Source organism: Sylvia atricapilla, chromosome 3, assembly GCF_009819655.1.
Source record: "Sylvia atricapilla isolate bSylAtr1 chromosome 3, bSylAtr1.pri, whole genome shotgun sequence".
Classification (NCBI taxonomy): Eukaryota; Metazoa; Chordata; class Aves; order Passeriformes; family Sylviidae; genus Sylvia; species Sylvia atricapilla.
The window spans coordinates 74,987,334-75,013,778 of NC_089142.1; the positions used below are offsets into that span (position 1 = coordinate 74,987,334).

Genomic DNA, 26,445 nt, shown 5'->3' on the forward strand with positions numbered 1-26,445 from the left:
CGGTGGCAGCCCCGGGGTGCCTCTCACACCTGAGAGCAGGGTCTGAGGCAGCCTTCCGGGAGCCAGAGGGCTCGGGTTGAGGGGTGGGTGGCTGTCAGTGTGCCAAGTGGTGGGAAAGGCCCGGGGAAGCGAAAGCAAGCACATGTGGTGCTCAGCGTCGGGGAAGGTCTGCGCATCTTCGCGTAGAAATGGTGTTGGATGCCCCACAGAAACGGAGGGGCAACTCTCTGGCGTCTCCAGCCCAGGCACAGCAGGGCGTCTGCCTTTTGATCTCAGCAGCTGGAAATATGTGTTTAAAATAATGACACCGCACAGGGAGGATCTTTTCCTGGTGTTTCTCCCGGCTTTCCCTTTAGGTAACGGCTGTGCCGTAGCTCCCCTGTGCGCGCCTAGCAGTGAGAGGAAGGGAGGGAGAGGGGAGGGAGGGAGCCTGGGAAGCGCTGGCTCCGCCAGTGGGCGTTTTCTGGCGGCCGGCGCTGGTGCTGGAAGCGGCACTGCAGTGACTGTATCTGCCTCTTTGCGGGGAGCGCGCACATACGGGGCAATATTTGCCTCGCTCGAAGAAAATACAGATTGTTGCCGTTTTCTTGCCTTGAATGCGAGGTGGGAGCATGGGGAAAAGCGGAGTTTAAAGGGGATTGAAACCGCTTGGCGGTCTGTAGCGCCCTGTCCCCTCTGGCCTAAAGGGGGAACGGAAATGTGAGGATTTTATGAGGGCGGGGAGCCGGGGTACGGAGGAAATACTGCCCGGGAGTTGCCGGAGGGAACGCAGGACGAATCCGCCGTTGCCCCCTGTTTCGCTCCGTCCTTTTTCGGCTTCCCCTTTCGCTTTACTCCGGTATCTCTACTAGACGTCCTGCCTTAAACTACCGCGAAAGGGAGGGAAGAGCGGAAGCATGTCCAACCCGGAGAAGCGGATCTTATCCCGCCCCTCGGCCCCCCTGGCTGCAGCACCCGGGGAAAAGCCCGGCTCCGGCAGCCGCCCGCTCCACTCCCATGGCCAGAGCGGTGGAGGTGGAGGCAGCGGCGGGTCTCCTCCTCCTCCCCCCGCTCCTGGAGGCGACTCGGCTGCCTGCAGCTCCCTCTCTCTCCTCCTAACAACCACCACCAGCAGCAGCAGGAGCCGCGCTACAGGCACAGCCTCCTCCGCCGTCTCCGCCAGCATCGTCTCTAGAGCGGCAGTGGCTCCTTTCCTCGTTCCAATCCCCTCCTTCTCCTCCGCTTCTCCATCTTCTTTTTATTTCTTGCCGCCGCCTCCTCGTTTCCCCTCCTCATTTTCCTTTAACCTCACAAGTCTCCAAGGGAGGGAAGGAGGAGGAGAGGCAGCGAAAGCGGCAGGAGGAGGAGGTGGAGGAGGAGGAGGAGGAAGAGATGTTGGCGGAGCAGCAGCAGCAGCAGCTCACTTGATCGCCCATCCAGGCGGCAGCGGCAGGAGAAGACTCTTCTGTTATTCCTCCATCCAGGGCTTGCTGCTCCGTTCCGCAGCCGGCAGCCCCCGGCAGCAGCACTCCCGGCTCCTCCTCTCCCCAGCCGCCTCTCGCCCGTGGTCCTGCAATTCCCTCGGTGCTGCAGCAGCAGCAGCAGCCCGCGGCGACGGGATCCGAGGAGGCGACGGCCCCGGCGGGAGCAGGACTCCTAGGCGGCAGCAGCGGCAGAGAGGCGCCTTCTTCTCCTTGTCGTCTCCCCTGCTCCTAGGGCCAGACATGGAAGATGGATCTAATTCTGCAAGCTGCTTTAGGAGGTTTACGGACTGTTTCTTGAATACAAGTAGGTATCGGAGCGCTGTGCCCGGCGGCGGGTCGCGCGTGTCTCGGGGAAAGGCGAAGGGCTGTGTCCGAGGCTGGGTGCATGCCTTGTGGAGAGGGCATTTCTTTGTGAGTGGGGGGGGGGGAGGCGAGGACACAAAGGGGCCGTATACGTGGGGCGTGCGTGGACGCATGGAGGAGCGGCCGGGTGTGTATTGAGGATGCACGGACAAAGGGGATGCTCGATGTAATTGAGTGCTCTTTGCGGGAGCTGGCTGTTAACGCCTCGAGGATTTCGGCATCATTCTGGGATCAAACAACTCTGCCTATATGTATGTCAGCCTTTTGCCTGGTACATGCTTAATTTGCTCAGGAATGACACGTAAGGGAATGGAGACTGTCCCCCCTACTTACTTGAACAGGCAATAAGGAAGCATTATGGTATCGGCAATTGACAGAAAAGCAGCGGCGGAGGACTGAAAAGGGTGAAATGGATCGCTTCTTTCTTTCTGCATCTCCCGTCACAGCTGCCACGCGCGTTCACATTCCATATTTCTGATTCGGCTTTGGTACCGGGTGCCGCCTTCCCCTGGCCGTGGCTCGTTGTAAGGCGGGCCAGGAGCCCGAGAGGAAACATGTGCTCCTTGCTACGGGGGGCTGGCGCTGGAACGGGGATACTGACCGGCTGGCGGGGAGGGCGGAATAAAGGGGGGATTGAGGCGCTTCACAAAGGGCGCCCGCAGCCAGCCGTTCCCAAAGCCTCGCCGGCTCGCAGCGAGCCCGAACGCGGGGGAAGGGCGCGGGGCCGCGGTCGGCCCGTGCCGGCAGGCGGGAGTGGGGCCGGAGCAGCCGCTCGGCCTCCTCCCGGTGCGGGGCTCGGCGGGTGCCGTCCCCGTGCTGGCCGCGGGAGCCCGGCGGGAGCGGCCCGAGCCCTGCGGCGGGGTATGGGAGCGGGGAGGAGGCTTCGCATGGCACAAACTCTCCGTTCGCGGGGACGTGCGGCCCGGCTGCCCCTCGGGTGTCTCGCCCTCCTGCCTCCGAGGCGCTTCCCCGGAACGCCGCGCCCCGCCGGGTGCGCGCCCCGGGGCTGGGGTGGCCCCGGGGCTGGGGTGGCCCCGGGGCTGGGGTGGCCCCGGGGCTGGGGTGGCCCCGGGGCTGGGGTGGCCCCGGGGCTGGGGTGGCCCCGGGGCTGGGGTGGCCCCCGAACGGCCGGAGCTTCGGGCCGAAACCTCCCGGGGTCTGCCTGCCCGTGTCCCCCCGCCAGCCCGCAGTTCCAGCGCCCCGCCGGGAAATGTGCTGGGGTCACGGGACTAAAGAATTTACAAGCGGATCATGTATCAGGGCTGAAATACACGTATAATATTTTTTATAAGGAACTTTTTTTTTTTTTTATTTTTATTTTTTTTATTTTCTAGGATTTTTTTTCATGCTTAGGGTGACTTCTGTCAGCTGTGCTTTATTTTCTTTTTGTGGCAGCTCCTTAGTTTGTGGATCTATGCCTTAAGGTGTCCCTAGACTTTTAATCTATTAGTATACTTTGATAAAGGTGGCTTTTTGGAGACAGGTGAACCGTGTGTGGTTCATTGGGGGGATGTGAGAAGAACTACAGAGGAAGAACTACAGAGAGGTCCACTGAAACCTCAATATTTGTTTTATTACTTACAGCTGTCTTGAGCACAGGAGCCTTCAAGTAAGGTAGTACGTGTGTTCCAGAGTAGTGGTGAATAAAGATGATTATTGTATTTCTGCAGGTTTTGCAACTTTATTCAATAGTTACTTATGGTACAGGGCCAAATACTTGTATAGTCTTGAGACCTGAAGGGAATCCTGAATTCTTTCAGTTTTCATTTTCTTTGTGTTTGAGAGGGGTAGAATGCTGCCATGAGTGTGATCGGATGCTTATGTTTTAAAATAAGCAGTCCTGAGAGCAAGGAACTGAACCAGGGAATGTGTATCATGCAGGGCAATTCACTCATGTGCTAGACCAGGAGAAAGATGATGTAGAAAACATCAGCTTTGTTCAAAACAGCTTTAAAAGCAGTAGTGAATTCAACTTAAGCTATTTTATGAACTCTGAAGACAAGAAATTTGGTCATCTTTCACTGATTGTGACCTCTGACTGAAGATTTTCCGGCAGGCAGGAAAGGAGCAGAACTATTCTTTCCCCTGTGAGTTTACTGACGTCTAAGAAGACATGCAGCCTCTCTCTGTGGAAACACTTTTCCATACTCTGCAGCCCATGCTCATGAAACTTTCAAGAACTTAAAAGTCTGACATTCTCTGCTCCTGTTCTGAATGTGATTGAAACTGACCAATGGGCTCAAAAGGTGTTAGTGAGGTCAGATAGATGGACAGACATTCACATGCGGTGCGTATGTACGTATGTGTACCCTTCCCTCCCTCCCTGAGTGATTGCATAAATCTGATTTCCTTAGGAAACCAGGCTGAAAAAAGGAGCGTAGGGAGGTCAAACAAGATACTATTCAGTTCCAGTGCAGCTACTGCAAAGAGCACTGCAAAGAGCACTTGTCCAACTGTTTGGAGTGCTGTGCACAGTCCTGGTTACAGTGCAGCCGGAAGACTATCATTGTTTTGAAGAGGATGAGATCATGTAAAATAACGAAGATAATGTGCTGTGTCTCATAGCTTTTGTTTCCTGAATTGTATTTTAAGTTCTAAATCATATCTATGTACATATGTATGCTCTTTGATTTTAAAGACATAAAAAAAAAAAAAAAAAAAAAAAAAGAAAGAAAAAAGAACCTAAATATTTTTGCAGGGAACCTGAAGAGTTCTGTAGAGAAGAGAATTGATATGAGTCTGTCTGGAAAGAAGATTTATAAGTGGCATAACAGAATCCTCAAGAGTGTAACAGAATCCTCAAGAGTGGAAAACAGTGAAATTGCTAGAGATGTATTCTTCTTTCGTCTCTGAGCTCTTTTGACTTGCATGCTCTCCAGTCAGGATTTTGTTAAAAGGTTATTATTATTAAAATTTTAGGTTCTCTAATACTCAGTTTGTGCCACATCTGGCTATTTTTCTTATTAAAATTCCTAATGAAGCAATGGACTGCAGAAGCTTATATGAACTTTGTGTGGCATATGTTGTTTTTCTTAACTGTTTTAAGTCTTGGTGCATAACACAGTGTTTTAAGAAACCTTTAGTATTGAACATCCTGGATCAATACTCCAGTGGAGTTCTGCCATATTTAGAATACTGCAAGTTGCCAGGTATTTCAGTATTTCAGACTTGCGGGAAATGTCTTCACTTTAGGTGAGCATCTCATCTTCCTTCCACATTCAAATTCTTCTCTCGTGGTGCAGGTGTAGCATATGTCATCTGTATCCCATGAATTTACTGGCAGGTGTGCCTTCTTTAGAGCATCTGGACTTTCTACTTGTCAGAGAATTATCAGCATATTTTTATTATATACAGTCACCTTTTTTTTTCTGGCTGTTTTAGTCCATACCTTCACATCCCAGATGCTAAGACTTTCTGATTAAGCAGCACTCTAAGAAAGAATACATGTAGTAAGATATGTTGTTCAGGAACAAAATAGCAATTAAAATTTGAATAATATCAAAAGTATTCCTGTCACTTGATCAAATGGAAAAGTTAATCTTGCCTTGACTCTTGTTTTTCCTGGTCTGTGTATTTGTTTTTGTGCAGTCAGGGTGTTCTAAGTTACATGCTGATTTTCAGCAATGAATCCCTTGTGTGAAGGTGGACAGAATTTGGTTTTCCAATTAAATCATGCTTAAAATTTAGAATATATAAGAAATGAAATTGTCTCTGGTTTTCTCCCCATAGATTCTGACTCCGGGTTAATTGAAAGCAAGATTATCACTAGAGTAGGATATAGTTATGGTAAGTGATAACAGGACTGGTATTTCACATTTTGCATTAAAGTATTGGGACATCATGTATCCTGGTCTGCAGCACTGCCATTCTACTTAGTGGGTTAACAGAACAATATGTAGGGCAGATAGCAAGGAATGGCATGGAAAAGTAATGAAAACCATGCAAGCACAAGCAGTTAACAGTGGAGAAAGGCTTGCTTTTCCATGTCAGCTATTTTTACAAATGGTTGTCTGTAAAGCATGCAGTTTACATTTGGAATATCTAATGTTCTGTCCCTTTGACTCCTCAGCTCTGCTGTCTGTGCCTGATGGTTTGGGAGTACCTAGTGCTCATAAGCCTTGAGGGAGGAGGTAACGCCTTCTCTGTTAACTCAGTAACCTTGCTCCTCCTGTGAGATGGACTGTGGAAGGTGTCATTATGCACAGTGGAATAGTTTAGACGAGTTGGGAGGTGGTTTCTTTTTGCCACTTGTGTGAGGAGGATGCCAGCTTATTTAGTATTGTAACACAAGGCTGGCAGCTTCATTCACCCCATTTATGTTTTTCTCCCTTTTGCTCACGTTTAAGCCACCCTCATCAGTTGTATGTGGTGAAAACCTGAAGTGTAAAGATGAGTTTTTATTCAATATTTATGTGACTTAGTGACTTGATTTTGAAACAGTCATGTGAGTGCTTACTTGCACTAATGATCTAGGGCATGTAGCTGGGCTGACTTGCTCTTATGTCATCCGTCGTACAGATTAGTACAACAGTAACTTCTGTTTAGTTTTAAGATTCTGGGCCTTTTTCTAATACAGATTATAACCAATATTATGTCAGTATTATGAGATTGTGGACTTAGGTTTAAACTCAGAAAGTTAAGAACGAGAGTGTGGGTGAGTGGATTTTTAACTTGGAAATGGCTTATGCAGCTTGTTGATTGATGTTAACTTTGCCTGTGTTTAAAATTGTATTTCAGATTTAGTTTAGTATCAGCTCATTTGTTTTTTATGCTACTTTAAAAAGTATTTGAGTTTCAAGTCGTTCTATTTAATACTTGAGCATTTGGTTTTTGTTTTATCATATTGAAACTTTTGCTTTGTTGGAACTATTATCATATTCTAAAAGAAAGCTAAAATCATAAGTAAAATATATATGTAAAAAGAAAAAAAGGCAGTTTGAGGGGTTTTAAATTGTTTTTATACTCCCTCTGCTGGCTGTTTCAATTACAAGTACCTGTACTTGAACATTGTTACTAAATCTGCTTTTCCTTCTACTGTTTTATTAAACAAGTAGTAAAGTGTATTAGATTTCAATCTGTTTTTAAAATTTAAAAAAAGTATAATTGTTAAATGAAGAAACATTATTTGCAGGAATGGGAAGACTGACACTTTTTTTTTAATGGGATAGTGTTTCCATTTTTGTTCTACCTTGTATTGATTTTAACTCTTGTCCTAAAAACAGTTGCATCTTTGGGTGTGTTGGTCACATCTTCACTAGTAAATTTCAGAGAAATAACAATTTAGATATTGTTCTAAATGATTTGTTTACGTGTTTCATTAGTTGTAATAAATTTATTGTCCAGCTTTGAAGAACAGCTGTGATAAAATGTACGTAGTTATGGTATGTTTTGTTCAATTAAAAAAAGATAAAATTCAGTAATGAATTTGACTTCTACATAATCAGCTACAATGCTGCAGTCAAAGTGTTCTGCAGATATAAGGGATAATTTCTTCAGGTACTGGTTTTGTTATAGTAGTGTACCATCGTGTTAATCCAAAATATTTATAGAACCCCAAAATTGTAATTTCTAGGAACTTCAAAGATTATATACTAGGGTAGCTTTATATATTGTAGAAACGAAGCCATTGCATTCCCCATGGCCGTCAGTTACGGCTAAAAACGGCTCAGTATTTCTTGTTGGTATTTCTGCTAAAGTTGCAGGCTGCTCGGTAGTGTGTCCTCGCTTGTGCTGGTGCTTGGCTTCTTCCCCCGGTCGGAGTTTGAAGAGTGCCACCTACTGATTGACAGCTCCGAGAGCGCCGCTGCCTTTGCCATCTGAAGGCTCTCGCAGCTCAGCCTCCCTTGGCTTGGGGATGTGACAAGTCGATGCAGTTGAACCTGGCGACTGTGGGGAATCAAGTCTCAGCTCTGAACTCTGCTATTAAATGATGCGCTTTTTTTTTTTTTCCCCCCCCTGATTTGTTTCAAGGTGAGGACACGGAATTTTCATCCTGGCGGGTGGGCTTCCCTTGCCGTCTTTGTCCCCTTTTAAAAGCTTGTGAGAAAGTGTCATATTTCTGTGGTTTCTTCATCACTTCTTGTCAAGCTGTCATAATTAGTGTGGGAGGAACCAGCCTGGCTGGTGTTTATTGAAGACTTTGGCTCCTGCTGTGCCAGACAATGTAATGATGTGTTGCACACTCAAATGAGGCTGTTCAAAAGGCAGGTAACACTCACCACCATGACTTTGTTAACAGATGAACATTCCAGAAAGCTCATGATGTGTTTGTTTTTGCAGGAGAGAATGACAATTTGGTTAACAAGTTCCACATTTTTACAGGAAAGTCATGCATTAATCTTTAGTTTAGTGCACTCTAAGAATTCTTTATTTCAACATTCAAGTATGCTAATTATGTCTTTAAAATAATTGGCAAGAATATGAATTAGATAAAAAATGTATCAATGACATACTTACAAAGAACTCCTTTATTTCAAAGTTCTTCTAATACATGTTTTCATGGTGATTTGTTGCTGCAGGAAGCTTTCTTAATTCCAGCTCCTAAGCACCTTGTCACAAGTGGCATTAAGAAAAAATATATTTGGTTTTACAGATTTCATGTTCTTTTGGAAAACACATTGATAGCAAGTTTTAGTCTGTGTGAGATTTTTAACAATGAAATGTAGCATCATTAAGAGATGCCAGATCTTACAGCTCAAAAGGACTAGACTTGTGGTCAATATATTACTTGAAGACTTTCTGAGGTAGTTCTGACTCAATAATACTAAAAGAGAAGGTTTTTTATTAGTCACTTATTTTATTATTCAGAATATTATTCACTGCCTTCAGAGAACCCATAATAATGTTATTGATATCTAATGAAAATAATAATAAAAAGTCTCAATGTAGAAGCAGCAGTAGTAATCTCAACTTCTTTGGTGCTGGGAGCAAAGAAGAGATTGTCAGGGTCTGAGACCAGTTAATCCACCTTCCATCTGAAAACTTTGAATGTTTTCATTAGCACTTACTGATCTGATTTCTTGTTTCTGCATTATCGGCCAACTCCCATGCACCAGAGCTGTATTTCTCTTAACGAAGTTTATTCAGCTGATAATAATTTCAACATTCTTCCTTCCTCTCCTTCCATTTGCATCAAAAATAAATCCCTAATGTCAAGCAAGAAATACTTCCTAAAGAAAAGAAAACTTTTGCATGTAAAGTTCTAATAACTTTGTACAGAAACCTTACATCTCTTAATTCTTCTGACCCATACATACCCAAAATAGCAGGTAGGTGCTAAGCGCTGCTATGCTTACCTTAGTAATACTGCTTGCTTTACTTCACCCTGTGGGGAGGTTTCCATGCTGGTGGGAAAGAAGCCGCTTTCTTTGTTGTGTATATTTTAGTAGCATTTCTGCAACATTGTGGTTCAGAGAATAAGATGCCTAGCCTGAATTATGGTGGCTAAATGTGCATGCTTTTTATTTTTTGTAGTTTCACTCACAGTCTAGTTTTTATATCTCCATTGTATTTCTTCTTTAGTCTCTTTATTTGCTTCCAAACTGGGTAAAGATACTTCCCTTTCTTCTAAAAGCCTTTGACTTAGTAGTAAGAAATAAAAAAAGAAAAAAAAAAAAAAAAAGAAAAAGAAAAAAGAAAAAAAAAAGAGTGTCTCAGTATTTCACTAATGATTTTTTTTCGCTAACACATAGCAGTTGAGTTTATGATAACTCATTCTTTTACTTACACTGGGATTTTTGTGTTTATATTTTGGTTTTCCTTTGTGCATATACAGATACCTTGGCAGCTTCTCTGGAGTGAATTCTTTTTTGGAACACAGCTCTGTCGGCTCTCCTTTCTTTGCATGCCTGTCTTTCAGTTATATTGTAATTTCAGTTTTATATTACTTCCCCCTTGTCCACCCATAAGCTTATTTTAGCTGATGTTTCCTTCTTGATTGCTGAATTGTGTTGATTTTGTTTCTTCCTGCAGTGGTCTGCTGTCTTTTACTGTCCTTTTTACATTGTTTTTGTTTTCCCCAACTACTTCTGTTGTGTGAGGGCACTATGGTGCTATTATTCTTCTTCTGGTATGGTTCACTTAAACAGTATTGTCTGGATTTTTTGGTAAGAAGAAATTTTGCATGGTAGTTTGAAAACGCTCACGATGTGTTCTCTAGATGTGGTGACTCATTGTATTTCCTAATCCGCCACTGTCTGCCCTGCCCTAAGTGTGATGTCAGTAGAATTCTTGTCTTGCCTTTTTTTTTTTTTTTTTTTGAGCACACGTAGGACTGATGAAAGTTACTGTTTGATGTAACAGGAAACTGAACTCATCTGTTCTCAAAACAGGCACTGCCTTAGCTAATATGCTCAGGTTTCATCGTGTCAGGCTTCTGTGTCTCATTCTTGAGAGCAAATTGCTTTTGTGTGGATGTGTCCCAATGTTCCTGTTTCTTCACACTTCAGTTTTCACCAGTACAGACTCCTGAGACAACTGCTCTTGGAAGCTGCTTTTTCATGGATCTTAAGTGTTAAATGTAGGTTTGCGGCCCTCAGCTCATGATTATGAATACAAGAAGATTTTGGGATAAGAGCTGTCATTTTAAGAAGTGCTTTGAATACATCAGAGAGAATGGGTGACCTGCAGTCTCCAATGTTTATGGAACAGTACAACTTCTGGCTTAGCTCTTGTGATGGTAGAGAGAACAGGATTATTTGGCATGTTGCAGGAACTTTCACAGACTTTTTCTGGGTAGGAATGTGCTTGTAGATTGCATGTTTCTTTCAGACCTTTTTTGGACTTTCGTTGGAGATATGTGTAATGCTCGTGCTTTTTGAACTAAGTACAGAGGATGTGGGCTCAAGCTTTAGTCCTATCTATTCTGCTTAATTTTTATTGAGCTCCTTGGTCCAGTTTAGACTGATGCCTAAGTATATGTGCATTGAGGGTAAGCAAATGCACACTGTTCCCAAAAAGCACACTGGGAATTATACTGGCATCTTCCTGTTGAAGAAGGGAATACAGGTGACCTCATCCCTGATAAATAACAGCTGTGTTAATTAGCCAACACAGCCCTGATGAGCACAGCTATATCCCATAAAGATAAGTGTGATAAAAGGGAGCGGGTTAGTAGGGAATCATTGTGGAAGCTCATGAACATGAGAATCGTGAAGAAGAAGGATCCTGGGGAGAGGGCATCACTGCTGTGAGGTCAGTCTGGGTCTGCAGTGAGAGCCTGTTGTTGGAACCTGCAGTAACAGTCTAGCTGGGTAAAAGCCTGCAGTCAGAGTCTGCAAACTGATACCTGCAGTCATAGTTTAGGAGGAAATAAGCAGCAGTCAGAGGCTGCAAGGGAAGCCTCCAGTAGGAGCTTGCTGCAGCCAGAGTCAGTGAATAGTTGGAGTCAGAATGGCTGAACTGTAAAAAGCAATAAACCAGGACCCTTTTCGTGCTGTGATAAACAAGCAGTCTGTGTCTTGGCTCATTCCTACCCTCTAACAAGAGGGCTTCTGCAATGTCTCCCACCTTTTGAAAGGAGAAGGGTTTAGCTTTGCAGACACAAGCTGTGTCATGGCCCCATACTTTGAGGTTAAAAATCAGGCTCTGTTACTTGTTTAGGGACATAGCTCTATGAAACAGCAGAGGAACCAAGCAGTCTAAACTGTTTGTGGTAGTAGTCAGACCTTGTTTCTACACACCAAGTTCTCCTAGGGATTGAACTACAGGTTCTACAAAGTCCTGAATGAAAGATTCATACAATGAATAGGGGCCCATACTGGAGGATATGATTTGCTGCCCAAGTCAGCACAATTATTTATAGTCTTCCTTTGTTTCCTGGACTTGCTGCTTTGAATGGATCTTGGGAAGTTGTGACTAAAATGTGTATATGAATGTTCATAGAACAAGAAGACCAAAGTTGGTCAGTTGACAAGGATGAATGAAGTGTGTGTGGTGATGTTATATCTTAAGTTAATGAAAGATGGTGGAGACTTGTCCATCTACAGCAGCACTACTGAAGGGACAAAAATCAGGAATAGAATAGGGAGAAGACTGGAATGGTAAGAGGAGTTCAATATTTTTATTGCTCAAAGGAATGAAATTACAGCAGAAGAAAATGTTCATCCTTATAGGGAAAGCTATTTATAAACTTTAAGAGGTTTCTTTTGGGTTAGATGAAAGGCTTGATATGTAAATATCTCCCAGTAAATTACCAAATTTCAAGGGAATCTCTTCAGTGAAATATAAGATTTGACTGAAGTAAAAGATCACTGTTTTTTAAATGTGAGTGTTATTTTTCTTTTTAATGTCACAGATGCTTTCTTTCTGCTTAACTATTAACTTTTTCCTCCTTAGTAACAACGTAAAGTGTGCATGGTGAATCTTATATACTTCATGAATCTGCTGACAGATAATATTTTAATTTATTTCTTTACTTTTTGCAGCTTAATATTATCTTCATGAATAGGCCAGCTGCTATTTGATGATCTTTTGTTTATGCCAGCTGAGAATGTTCTTTACCATTGTTTTTTAAGGTTACTCTAAAAGTTTTACTGTTCTACCCCATGTGGTTTTTATTTCCTTTCTTCGTCTCTCCATTTTTTTTTTTAATGCTCTAATTGTAGTTTAATAACTGATCCACCTTGTTCCTGCTTTTTTTTTCCCCTACCGCTTATTAAAGTGTAATTCTGGATACATGTAGAACACATGCCCTTCTTTGTCTCGTAACGTGAATGGCCTTGGGTGGCTCTGGCTGTGGATGTGTTGTGAGTATAGCTAACATCACTGTGGTTGGTTGCTTTGATGATGGTGACCTCGTACTTGTCCGTGACAAGCCTTGGTTCTTGTTTACAAGATCATGTTGCAGGTGTTGCCTTCTGATTTGACTGCAAGGCTAATTTTTTGTTTGTTTTTCTTCATTCAACTGTCTGTACTTCTTTAAGAAATAAGTTGAACTACTCTCTTAGCACTTTGCAACATCTTGTTTTAACAACTTGTGTTTGAATCAAAGCAACTAGCCATTCTGCTGTGCCAAGAAACACTTCTTCCCAAGCACTTCTAAAAAGGAGGTTTTTGTTTCTTGTTTCACAATTCTTTTGCTGTTTATGGAGCTGAAGGGAGGAATGGTAAGGAAGTTGAGATTTGCTATATATATATCAAAATTGAAAAGAGAACATGAAAACAGTTACACAGTTATATTGAGCAATATTGGAATTTTTGAATTCTTTTGCCAGAACAGAAATTGTTTAAGCTTTGTTTAAATACAGTTCTGAACTTCACTTTGGAAATTAAACTGGAGCTGACAAACTGATTTTAAATCTTCTGTAAAGACTTTAATATTGGCTTAAACCCACATGATTTTGGTGTTTGAGATGTCAGAGATGACCTCCAGCAGGTCTACTAGTGGCAACTGAGATACTTAACCTGTGCTTCTTAGCTTGCAGTCATTATCAGCTCAGCAGAGATAGCACGAAAAAGGCTCAAGCACATTGTTTGGCTTCCTAACCTGTGATACACACAGAGGTGAAGGTCTGCTGACTTGCTGAGCTGTAGGCTGCTGTGATGGATGAAGAACTGCAAAGGTGACCTTGGGTCCAACTTGTGTGCTGGTAATCTCTAGCAGCAGATTGCAGAAGGCTGTTAGGAGCAATGAGGACATAAACCGTTTCACTGTCTGACTTCATTCTCCTTTCTGTCTGTTAATCCTGGAACATGTTTGATCCCAAAGCAGGCTGTTTCAGGGGGCTGAGATATATTGAACGCTTGTTGACTCTCTCTGGCGTAGAGTAAGTTTTCTAATAGTTCGCTTCCTGAATAAGTTCAGGAAGTTGAATCTGTGGGGTCAAAGGGTCACTGGTGCTGCTGAGAGGCCTGGTGACGCATCAGCCTGTTGCTGGGAGCTGATGACAGGATAACCCCTGTCATCAGCAGCTCATCTTAGATCAACTTAGCTGTGCTTGGTACACTTGCGCCATAGTTTCATGGTCACTTGAAGTTCACATAAACTAACCCTCCTGTTTAAATAAATGGCCTAATTTTTCCTCCTTAAGGCAGCTCTTTCTATACATGAATACTCCTCCCCTTGTGCAGACATGTTTATGGGTTGAAAGTGTATGTTTAAAATATGTTACTTAGCATGGAAGATGAGGCTATAGCATGGTCTGTTTAATGTCATCTTGGAAGTCAGCTTTGTGAAAGTTTCTGCTTATAAGCTCAGGGGTATATTTTTTTGGTTTGGTGTTTGTTTTTATTTTTTCCTCACAGGACTTTTGTTTCTCTGACCCGGTACTTTCCCAGCCCAGAATGTGCACAATGATGGTAGGAAGTGTTACTTGGTATCTTTTTTTTTTTTTTTCATAGCAACCCCCCAAATTCTTCTAATTCTACTGTGAAGGCATTTTAGAGAGATGGAAATGCTAGTTTTCTTTTGGGTTTTTCCACTGGTGGTGGTTGCCTGAAGGTTTTGTGGGCATGATTTATTTTTTTTTTTCCCGTAGAATCATAGAGTATCGTTAGTTGGAAAGGACCTGCAAGACCATTGAGTCCAGCTCCTGGCCCTGCACAGAACAACCCCAAGAATCACATAATGAGCCTGAGAGCACTTTCTATGTGCCTGAGAATATTGTCCAAACACTTCCTGAACTCTGTCAGGCTGGTGCCATGACCACTTCCCTGGGGAGCCCGTTTTCCCAACCACCCTCTGGGTAAAGAACCTTTTCCTAATATCCAGCCTCTCTGATACAACTTCAGGCCATTTCCCTTGAGCCCTGTCACTGGTCACTACAGAGAAGAGATCAGTGCCAGTATTAATCCCTTGTAATTTGCATAGTGCTGAAGAATGGAAAAAGGATTATGTAGAAGTACAAGAATATTCACTAGTTTTCTTAGTCAGTTAATGGAGATAACCTGAAATAATTATATCCACCACCATTACTGAGCCCCTGCTCCAAGCACTGAGTAACTAAAAACTAGTTCTCGCAACAAACCTGGAAGTTTGCAAAACCAGGAAGTTGCAATGAGCAGCATGGTCCAGCAGCTGGGGAAACCTTACCAAAGTAGATGAGTGGCCACAAAGTAGGAAAAAGGCAGAGCCACAATGACTTCTAATCTGGGGATCCCCCTGTCAGACCACATTGTTTTAATGATCCAAGCAGAATGTTGCCATTGCTTCCTGTGACTTAATTTGTGTTTGTGTCTTTTTCTGTAAACAGCTCCCAGATGCTGGGGATCTGGGAGCTTTGTATGAAAAATATAATTCTCTTCAAGGACAACAATGAAATCACTTTAAATGTTCTTGCATTGAAAGCATGAAGTGTGAGGTAGTTATTGATTTTGATGAGATCTATTTATGCTACTGCCACTTTTCTAAGTTACATTTATTTGAGGAAAGAATTGGCATTTTAGCAGATAGCATTATATATAATATATACTGAGAAATGCTAAAAACAATATAGATGACAAAATTACCTCACCCTCACCAAGAAGATGGGGGGAGGAAAAATGAAAGGGGAGATAAAACATGTTAAAGAGAAGACAAACTAGAATATATTATTTAGATGCTTCTCAACTGTTCATAGTTTGCTTACCATATTTTTCCCTCATTTATTGATCTTGAGCATTAGAACTTGAGGTAGTTTTACTTCACTTTTTGTGATGAATTTGCTCTGAGTTTCAGGACGTACTTTCTTCCTCATATATATTTACTGGTGTGGTCTGGGCACAACTAAGCATGCTACAGTCAGTGCTGTTGCTTAAAAAGTGAAAGATTAAGCCTACTGAGGGAGAACTTCAGTCAGGATAATAATGTTTTCTGTAGATACTTTCGTAACAAACCTGCATCCTTGCATCAGTACGGAAATCTTTCTGAAGCTATTACAGAGCTCTTGAACTTCAGGAAAATTATTGGGTTTTGTGAGGAGTATCAGTAAAGGGTATAAGTAAGGAGAAATGGATAAGTACCTTTAAAACTGTACAGTGACTGAAAAGTAATATATCTTCAGTCTAAATGATGGTTATTGATACTTTCCTATTCAGAGTTCACTTTGTCATTCACATGCAGAAGCATGGATAGCAGTCACTTCCTGTCCTGCTGGAGGTTAAATGTAAACTTTATTTACTGGTGTCTTTTACATCATTTGAGTGTCAAAATCTGCCTGTGAAGATTTAGTCCTTCAGTTTTATCAACTGATCACCTGATGTAAAGTTCAGTGAAACTTTTGAATTAAGACTTTGTATTTAGTTAGTTATTTTTTAGCAGTTTATCTCAGACGTGTTTGGTAATGATCTTGTTCTGAAAAAAAGAAGTATTTATGAATTATTTTGGTAAAATGCTGCAATACAAACATTGTCATCTTACTGACATAATGCTTTCTTTTTTTAGGGCAGTGTATAACTTGGGTACCACCCAAACTGCTGCTCTCCTATTTTGTATGCCTTCATATTTTAGCAACTTTGCTTGTTTGGTTTTTCTGCTGAAACACCATGAATCTGCTCAACTCTGCACCTGTTCTATCCAAATATAGTAAGACAAAGACCAATAACCCCTAAACCCCAATCAATTCAGTAGTCATTAGATCTGAAGTCTGGATATTCCTGATGCTTTTTCTTTTCTTCTTCTTTTTCCACCCCTTTCTTGCTGCCTGTAATGTCTGCTATCTCATAAGATGGGCAGGGTTTCTGTGGACACTTGTTCTTGTCTCTGTGGTCTTCTCAGATGCTGGTTTTCATGAACTCATCTGACACATGTATGCTACAGTCAAATTTGATTGCAGTTAATCACAAGATCAAAATCTGTTTGTATGGACAAATTTTGTAACTGACAAGTCAGTAAGGCAATTGCACGTTTTGTTACATTTGACTTCACGAGGATCTGTTGGGTTTTCCTTGGTGTTGCATCTTCTCTGGATAACATTGAGGTTCTCTTAATGATGGCTCTAATTTCTTTGGATTCCTAAGATTTCTAGTGCTTTATGCACAAGGCAGAGATACATAGCTTCTGCGGGAGAGGTCAGTGATGTCTTCAGTAGCTTTTTCCTTCTCAAGTGTCATTTACCAAGGGACTCTGCAATCGAGTCATCGTGATGGGAAGTGCATCTCAGCTGATGTAATGCATTTGTGTTTCCTGGAAACAGAACAAAAATTGCAGCTCTGCTTCGTTTAATGTGAGATTTGTCATTGATTTCTGTTGTCATGTGTCGTGGGTTTAAGCCCAGCTGGAGATGAAACACCACTATTTATTTATCTATCGTATTTACTCCTATAATTTGATTTTTTTGTTGTTGTAATGGATTGTTCGTGCTTTATGAATCCAACTTCCTGGCATTGGTCCCTCAAAGAAGGATTGGAAGTTTTTATTCATGAAGAGTATTTTTACAAAATATTTTGAAATATGATGTAACTAAATCACATTTCAACAAAACTTCTGGTCTTTTTCTGTGCAGACTATGCTAAAACAGGAGATCAACATGATTGATGTGGCAAGAGGGGCGAGATGCATAAAGCTGGATGGACTTGATAAATTCTTCAAATAGACTAAATATTTACCTAATGTGTTTTACTCCTGTCAAGATCTATGTAGTGTGTATTTCTCCTGTCAGGGATGTATGTTCTGATGAAGATGCATGCTCAGTCTGTCTTGGAAACCAAAATGCATTAAGTTGAAACAGTATCACTTTGTTCCTGTTGGCTGCAACTGTATATGCTTAAACCAAATAACTTTTTTCTGTGATATGTTATTTTTTCTGTTTTGCCTAAAATGTCATTTAATCTGAAGTGGAAACACATTACATTTCCACACTAGTGAGTATTTTGTGCCTACTAGTGAATACTGTATTTTGACCCGCGGAACGCTTGTCTTGGTGTTTTTGCTGTGGTGGTGGTGGTGTTGGGTGTGGTTTGTTTATTTTTTGTTTTTGGCTTTTTTTTTTGGTTATTTTCGGGTTTTTTGCTTGACACAGCTTCTTCTGCTTGACTTCAGAAAAAAAGTTACGGCAATATATGCAAGAACATGAGCTCCGTGGCATGCAAGTGTTTGGTTTGAATGCTTGGGGTGCCCAAACTTCTGATCACAGAAAACAGCACACAGAGATTTACCTTAGTGGTAACTTGTAGAGTGAATGTGCTTGAAATTTGTAACAATAAAAATCTTCAAAAATGCTCCAAAGGAAAAAGCATTCCCTTATTTATTCTTATATAACCTTGATTTTGATGGGGAGAGATTTAGAGGAGAGGTTTGATGTTTAGTAACTTTAGCTGATTTTTGCTCTATTTATGGCAGTGGTGGTATATAGCAGTTCAGAAAGCATACAGCAAATAAAAAAAGAATACAAAGCAAAAAAGTCCCTCCTGTGTACAGACATTACCAAGCTGTTTTTAGACTTCAGCCATACTGTGTGATGTTGTTGTGAAAAGTTCTGTAGAACTCTTTAGTCACTCTTAGCCATTGCTTTTGCATGCAGATGTGGAAGCAAAAATGACTACTTGCAAAGGCTCCCTTCTGTCTTGGTCATAATGGTACTCATGGCTCTGTATTATTAAAAAAAATAGTAATTGTGTTATGGGTAATTCCCAATTCTAGCCCATGATCTCAAGGAATCTTGAAAGGCAGGGCCTGAACCTGGTGTTTGCTTTGACAGGAAGGCAATGGCAGCAAAACAGACAGCTGTTCTTGCTGTATACTGTAGAATAGAAGACTCGATGGTTGTTTTTTTAATTTGCTTAACTCTGCATAAATCTCACTGAAGAAAACTTATGTGAATGGTTTAAAAACAGTAGGATAAAATTATTTTGTAAAGTAAAGCAAAGTGTGTTTTTGTAACTGCTGGCAGATACTTACTCTGTTTATGGCTGCTTTGGCCTGGCAAAAGGAACAGCCACAAAGATGAATTTGCAACTCAAATCCCAATAAAACTCTAAACCAGAGCTGGATCCACAGTTGAAAACTCTACATAGATTTTTTTTTTTTTTCTGAATAGACCTTTTTCTTTTAAGTGGAGTAATGTGTTTCTAAACTCATTTGTGAATTAAATTAAGATTGGTTTAGCCTCAGATTTCACGAAAATTAACTTGGAAGGATGCTCTCAATTGATCTGAACTAACGAGTAAGGTATGTTCAGCTGGTGAAAGTTTTCCTTTTTCAAATGTTGATGCACTCAATTCCTATGAAAGAGCAAACTCATTTGAAACAACTATCATCCTCTTATTTTGGTTCTTTCATATTGAACCACTCAGTTATTCACATGGCCTTTCTGTAAAATCATTCATTGGCAGAAGCTCAAGGGCATGACCTGCATTTTGTGTATAAAAAATAGAAATCAAGGGAAAGGAGGGAATTGCAAACCATTATGTACTTTTCTAATGAAACTTCTACCCAGCTCTGCTGCTGATTTCTCCTTATTTGTATGCCCAAGAGAAAATGAAAAGTGGCTTTCCTTCACTAATTTCCCTATAATAAAAAATGGGGTTTATTTTCTGCTGGTCTGAAGATGGGAGTGGAGATGGCAGCTTGTGTTTTACTTATGAAAAGATTGTGATATTTTTGTGGAGCTTTTTAAGAAAACAAAGCCTTAAATAGCTATTGTACTAAGGGACACCAGCTGTGAAATACACTAGAGGTGTATTTCTGAATTGTAACTTGCCTTTTGGACTTGCAACAGACTTTTCATTCCCACAGTGTTTGTGACAAATATTAAAAGTGAATTGGTAAGGATAATGTTAGTCTTGTAGCAGCTGGAATTTTAGAGCAAAGAGATGGTTCTCCTGATCAGATGCTGCAGGCAGGCAACTCCCTGCTTTGTCCTCTAGCCAGTTGTGCAATGTTCAGAGCTGAAAATCTGTCAACTATTTTTTTTTTTTTACATTTGTGGAAGCAGACCATCAAAGCTCCCTAACAAACACACTTAAAAGCTGCTGGGATAATGATTTGGATAATAATAATTGATTCAATTAACTTAATTCCAGGTTTTGAGGAGCACAGTGTAACTGCCTGAACAAGAATATTTGATAGCCAATTATGTTTTAGTTTGTTATATGTAACAAACTTTTTCTCTATTGAAAGTGGAGAACTAGAAATTTCTGTTTCAGGAGATTATCTGGTTTACAGCATATTTAAAGTCCCTTTGCCCTTTTATCTGAGCTCACAGCAATACTTCAATACACTTGCTACCTTTGGCTTGAATTCAGCTTAATTTTATGGACTTTTTTTTTTTAAGTTTTAGAGACATCCCTTTCTTTGGCTCACCAGATGGGCTTGTGTCATATTTGAAAAGCAGGAGGCTTTATGAAAATAAATGGCACTTGCTGTTTCTGAGGCTGTGGTGAGGAAACAGTGCTATTGGTAATGGGGGAGAGGTTGGAGTCTAAACTATATCGTAAACTAGTTTTCCATTCTACAGCTTTTTTTTTTTTTTTTTTTTTTTTTTTTTTTGGTATTCACCTAATTACATGTAGACAGCAGTTGTTTTTCAGTGCTGTGGCATTTTGAAGTGAACTGCTGTGCTGGAGTAACCCTTCATCTGATTTAATGGATAAAAGGAGGAAGGGAAATAATGCTTTTGTTAAATGGCTAACTGCTAGAATTGTTGCAGTTTGATTTAGTCACCTGCTCCCTTCCCTTGATGATTTAAAGTTATGCATGGCTTAAATTTAGATTTATGGTGAATATATTTTTTTTGACAAAGGTACAATACATTAGTAAAATTCCTATGCATTATACATGTGGAAGGTGGGCAGCTAGTGGAAGCTAGGGAAGGAAACAGAGTACTACCAAGTGCTTGTAGCAGTATTTTTAACAGCATAAATTAGTTTTTTCCTATCTTCCAAAATACAGAGGTGGCATTCCTGGTGCCTCCCCTCTTAAGGCAACCTGCTGAAAGGGTGAGAGTGCTTTCAGTGATCTTCCAAAACGCATCATTGTTTATTGATTCCTATCACAACCTTTTAGCCCATGCAATATCATCAGGAAGAGGGTTTTTTTGGAGGTTATTTGATATCCCATCACAGCTTCTTTTCAGAAGATACTTTCCTCAGAAATAGTGAACACCTGTCTCCATGCTAATGGCTTTACCAAGGGAGAACAGTTGTCAAATGAGTGAAGCTGGTAGTTTTATAGATACCTGTATATTTTTGAGATAGATACTCAGCAGTTACAATTCTGTGAATGCTTTAAGTAGCCATCTTTTGGTTATTTTTTTGCCTTGACTAATGCTGGCAGCATAAAGTGCTGCTGGGTTCCATTGCAAAATGTGTAACTTTTCCTCGTAAACTTCGAAAGATTAACATGTGCGGGATGTCTTCATAGGAGGAAAATGGAAGAGAACAAGAAAGCATATTAAAAAAAATACAGAATTTTGTAGTTTCCTTGTGAGTCAGAAAATAGACATAGCTGAAAAGACAATTGGGACACCAAGAAGTGGAAGGGGGCAATAAGGAATTTTCTGGCAGAAGATTTAAAGAATACCAACGAAACATAAATAGATTATGACACATCGGTTCATATTTTTCCATTGAGAAAATACAGTCCCACCTACTCAAGTTTCTGAAAGAAATAGGCCAGCTTCTGAGGAGCTGAAATACCGGCTTTTGGTCATATTTCTTGTGACACATTCTTTATATCTTAATAGGACATAGAGACTGTGGTGATTTGTTATCATTTAAATAGGACACGTTCTTCATTGCAAATAGCAGCTAGTTTTCTGGTAGATGCCTTTTATGGTGCACTTGGGTTTTAATGCTTCCTCAATCATTTCCTTTGTTGCAGCTTAAAAAGGCAAACACTGGCTTGTGTCTTAAGTTTCTAGGTAGCTGAGCTGACTCCATGAGAGGGGTTTCTTTGCAGGATTTCCAGTGTGAAAGGAGGATGAAATTTCTGGGCCGTTTAGAAAGTCTTTAATTCTTTGGACCTTGAACTTATTTTTCAGATCTATTCAGACTATAGATTCCTCACATGTATGGGTTTTTTTCCTTACAAAAAATAGTGATTTGAACTGCAAGTTGTGCATGGAAAGGTAAAAGAACTTTACAGGCCCCTGAGTATCAGAGAGTCAAGTGTTTCATATCCATAGTGTTCTTCAGGCTGTAGGTTTATGTAGAACTGCATTTAAACATTAAGAATTTCAAGAAAGTAGCTGAGACTTTACTGAAAGCACAGGGATTTTCCTTTCTTCGTGTTCCCACTATTTCAGTGCTGCAGAATTTATTGATGTGTGGTATTTATTTTATTTTAAATTTTTATAGTACTTTTCTTCTTCCCTCCGCCAAGCCCTCGGGGACCCAGCTGTCTGCCCTGTAACTCTCTCGCTGTCATCGTTAGCGCTCCGTTATCTCCCGTGGCTGTGTGAGGGCTTTAATCTTCCATGTAATTGATGGTGGTGATTGCTGCTAAAGGAAAAGCATCCGTTCACCTTCGTGTGAAAATGGATGATTAACGAACTCGAGAATGTTTCCTCTCAGCTCTGAACTGAGTAAGGAAGGCAGAGTACCTCAGGCAGTCTAATTTCCTGGCTTGATAATAGACTGGGAAAAGAGCCATTTGTTGTCTTCGGGGTTGTCCATATATGGACAAATCTTTTGCTGGGCTGAGTGAAAACAGTCATCTTTCAGGAAAGAATAGAATGTTACAGAATTGTAGGAAACAAAGGTTTTGTAAGCAGAGATCTGGCTTAGAATAATGGAAGATAGTTTGCTTCAGTGCACTTCAGACCGGCACAGGCTCAGGTTTGTATCGTGGAAGTGTTTCAGAGCATGGCACCTCTACATGTCAAGTTCACCCCCGTTGTTTGGCAGCCTTTGTGTTGAGAATGAATGATGGTGATGTTGGTGTAGGTGACCTGCAGACTTTCACTGCCTTTTTTTATTTAGATACGGATTAGACACTAAGAAGACATGTAAAGTGAAGTTAAATACGAGCACGATTGAGTCTTTAAGACTATCCCTTGGTGATTTGGAGAATCAAGCTGATCATTATCACTTAGGAGTTCCAAGAATAGCTGAATAATTCTTGAGTCGACTGCAGAACTGTAGTGTTATTTTCTACTCACTCAAAACAGGGTTTATGTGGGGTCCCCCCCCATTTTTATTATGAAGTACAGACTGTGTGTGCAAGCAGTGATTATCTCTGCATTTCATCATGTGACAGACTTGAGGACAGGAAGCTGGTGGGGGAGAAATACACCAAATTCATGGTTGAAGGATTCTGTTTTATCTACTTAGCTAGTTTAAACTACTTACAATAATTTACATGTCTTTGTTCCAGGTATAGTTGAAGAGACGTTGATTTCTGAGGAACAGGGACTGTAGAAGGAGTCCTAGATTTCTAGTAAGGGACTTTGTTTATGACTAGTCCCAGTGATTGTTTTGTCAAGACCACAGGCACCTTGTTTAGGATGCTGGTTTACTTCTGACCTAAGGGAGATCAAAGGATAGCAAATTTTGTTATGTTGATCTGGAGATTCTGTTATTTGTTGACAGTCTTGAAGATGATTACATTTTGACACATTGTAGTTCAGAGCAGCTTTAACTTTTTTCCTCCTACCTGTTGTACTTGCAAGGGGAAGTTATAGATGTAAGAGAAGACCTTATATATATATATATATATATATATATATATATATATATATATATATAATAGATCTTTTATATATATATATCTTCTTATATATATATAAGAAGTTATATGTATATGTATATAAGAGAAAGAAGGAAAGGGGTTTTTTTAAAGGGTACTGGGACAAAAGCAGCTCTTTAGGCAATGTGTTTTAGGCATTACTGAAAGTTTCAGCTGAACTTCTCACACAGAAATAAAATGTTTTACAGTAGATTGCTTAGATTTGACAGGTCCTTGAAATGGAATAATTCGCTTTTTGACAGTAGGCAAATGCCCTTAAATATTTCTTATTGTCTTAGGGATCAAGTCAAAAAAGGTTATGAAAATATCTTTGGCTACTGAGAGTATTTGGGTTGCAATAGAGGAAGGAAGGAATGACTATAGGGCAAGACAGCAACAATTGTCCTGTCTCTGACACACTAGGGTGTGTTAAGTGCTATCAAGAAACAGTAAATGAATTGACTGTGTTACTGGGCAGGACATCAAATAATGTAATGCAGTTTCCATAATATGGCTGTAAATATGTGGAATTCTGTAACTTAACACTCCTCAATCAACAGGTGATTGATGTGGGCCCACCAGCCTAAATTTTTAACTATATATTTTTTTCCATGCTGTAGGTAAAACATTTAACTTTTTTATGCTTATTTAAAAAAAAATTGTATTTTGTGATGATTTTTTTTAATTGGGGAGGGGAAAAGAAAAGGGTTTGCTTCTTTTTGCCTTTTAAACTTAGCAGTGAGTGCTTCAGTTTCCTGATCATCTTACAGTGCTTTCCTCTTACAGAGCTGACTTAGAACCTTTGCACAGATCTTCAGCTGTGAAAACTATTACTGCATTTTCTTGTATTTCTTATTAAATTGGGCTAGTTTTAGCCTTTTCCTGCTTTTATTATTACAGTTTTTGCTGAAAGCAAAAGACAGTGCTGCAAAATAATTTCTTACTACTACTGCCTATTTCAGAAATACCTAATTCCCCTATCGAAAGCAAGATCCCAGTCTCGATTTGTAGCAAACACGGGACCATTTTTTCACTAGGTGAAAGGGCTTGGGGCTAGGTTAGGTTCAGCTGAGAGAAGTGGACTGAGCCAGATAAAATGAAATAGTCTTCTTTATTCATTCTTTAAACAATTTTGTTAGATGTGAAGTTTACAACAATAACTTAATTTTCAAGGAGAATAAATGGGAAAACATGCATGAAGAAAAGTAAAATAATGTGTAAGTTAATTTTGTTTTTACTTTTCACTTATTTTTAGGCTTTTCTTCAGAAGGTGCAATAATACTTGGTATGCATTACTTAGGTCAGTTAAATGGTATATTAACCAATACTGAGCAATAGCTCGTCTTAATTCTACCCCTACCCTGAGTGTTGCAAAGAAAAGCATGCTTTGCAATAAAAGCATGCCTTTATTTAGCATGAAATAGAAGATTTCATGGTATGTTAGTGAGAACATGTTGAAGGATAACATAATAAAATTTTAGATTTTTTTTTCTGATAAAAAGTAGTTGTGTTAGTTATCTGCATCTATCCTATAGATATATTTTCTCACTTTTTCTTATATTTCTGCTTTGCATGTAGCACTTTCTAAGATCCATTTTTATTCTGTCCCTGGCAATTTCACTCTCTGTAATCCCTTCCCCCTTGTATTTGTAAAATTGCTTTTTGACTGTCTTGTTTCTGATGGTCTCCCAGCTGAAGTGTATTCTATTCCCTGGCTGTTGAACTTGTATGAAGTTTTTCTTTATTCAGATAGTTTGAGAACTTTTTCCTTTCCAGGCTGCCACAGGCTGATTCCCCCTCTTCATCTGTTTCTTTGGCATCATTGCTGCGCCTCATAGCTCTGTGTGCAGGTCTGCTGGAGCCTCAATCTTGGTTTGAAAGAACGAGGGTTAGATGATGGTGTGGGTTGCCTACGTGACAGATTACTCCAAATGTTTACTCAAAGCTAGTTTAAAAGACGAAAGGAACAAAGTCATAGGGAGGTTGCTCAGGAAGAGCATTTCAAAGAGGTGGACTGAGTGAGAAAGAGAAAGAATTGGGTCATTGATGAAGTGGTTTCAGCCTAGGTCTAAGGAAGATTATGATCAAGTGGAGAGAAGGGCAGGCATTTGGTGAAAATTTATCTGACCAGGTTATGAAGAACCACTGACTTTTCTCCTATTAGAGGCTCTGTTCTATCTGATTCATGGTGATGGGGTACTAGATTGCCCATTGCTGAAATTTCTGCCTACTGGGTTGTTCTTCCATGGCTGAGATAGAGATTTAACATTAAGTGAAGTACTGTGACTGGGACCATGTCCACATTAGTATGTTCAGGTCAGAAAGGTGGTTTTAAGGTGACTGTTCTAGTTGTTTTCAATTGTTCTTGGATCATATCAAGAAATGGTCCAGCAGAGCACCCATCCAACCCTTAATTCAATTATTTCAGACTAAACAAATCTGGGATGTACACTACAGCCTTTTCTCTGCGAAAGAGGTTTGTTGTATAGGACCAGATAAGATAGAGTTTTAACTTGATTAACTGAAACATTTATAGTGTGAATGCTGTAATCACCTACTTTGGTCTGGAAATCCACTCCTGGGCAAGCTGTGCTAATGTAGGCAGAGACCTGATTTGCAGTTCATTCTTTGAAAATTCAGCAGTAGCACAGCAATCCTTTACGGTGGTTGTGGTGGTAGCAAAAGGGGGAGACCTGACATGTATGTCATGCATTAAGTGATGTTTTGCATGCATCTAAGTGTCTGAAAAATTACTTGGAAGACCAGGGTCTGCTGAACAGCTTTGGCAAAACACGGTGGAAATAGAGTGGAATATCGATGTAAAAATGTTTTGTGACCCATTGAAAGGAACTCGGATGGATGCAGATGAAGAATTGTTTTACTGTAGGGTTGTTCAATCTGTTCATGATTAATGTGTTTGTAAAACGTAGCTAAGGCTTATGTATTACACTGTTTTGAGATGCTATCTTGGGTTTTGGTGATTTATTAACGTTATGAATTTGATTCTGCTGAACTGGTCCGACTTGCAAAGAAAATGAG

At 40.7% G+C, this 26,445-nt stretch overlaps 1 protein-coding gene across 1 annotated transcript in view; it reads left to right on the forward strand.

The window, feature by feature from the left end:
- Positions 1-451: 451 nt before the first annotated feature.
- The window catches only part of PDE10A (phosphodiesterase 10A), a 174,204-nt gene continuing 148,210 nt past the window's right edge, over positions 452-26,445 (forward strand). The window contains exon 1 of the mRNA XM_066315839.1: positions 452-1,767. Within this exon, the coding sequence (XP_066171936.1) occupies positions 897-1,767 (871 nt within the window). The 5' untranslated portion in view covers positions 452-896. The remainder of the gene's footprint in view (positions 1,768-26,445) is intronic.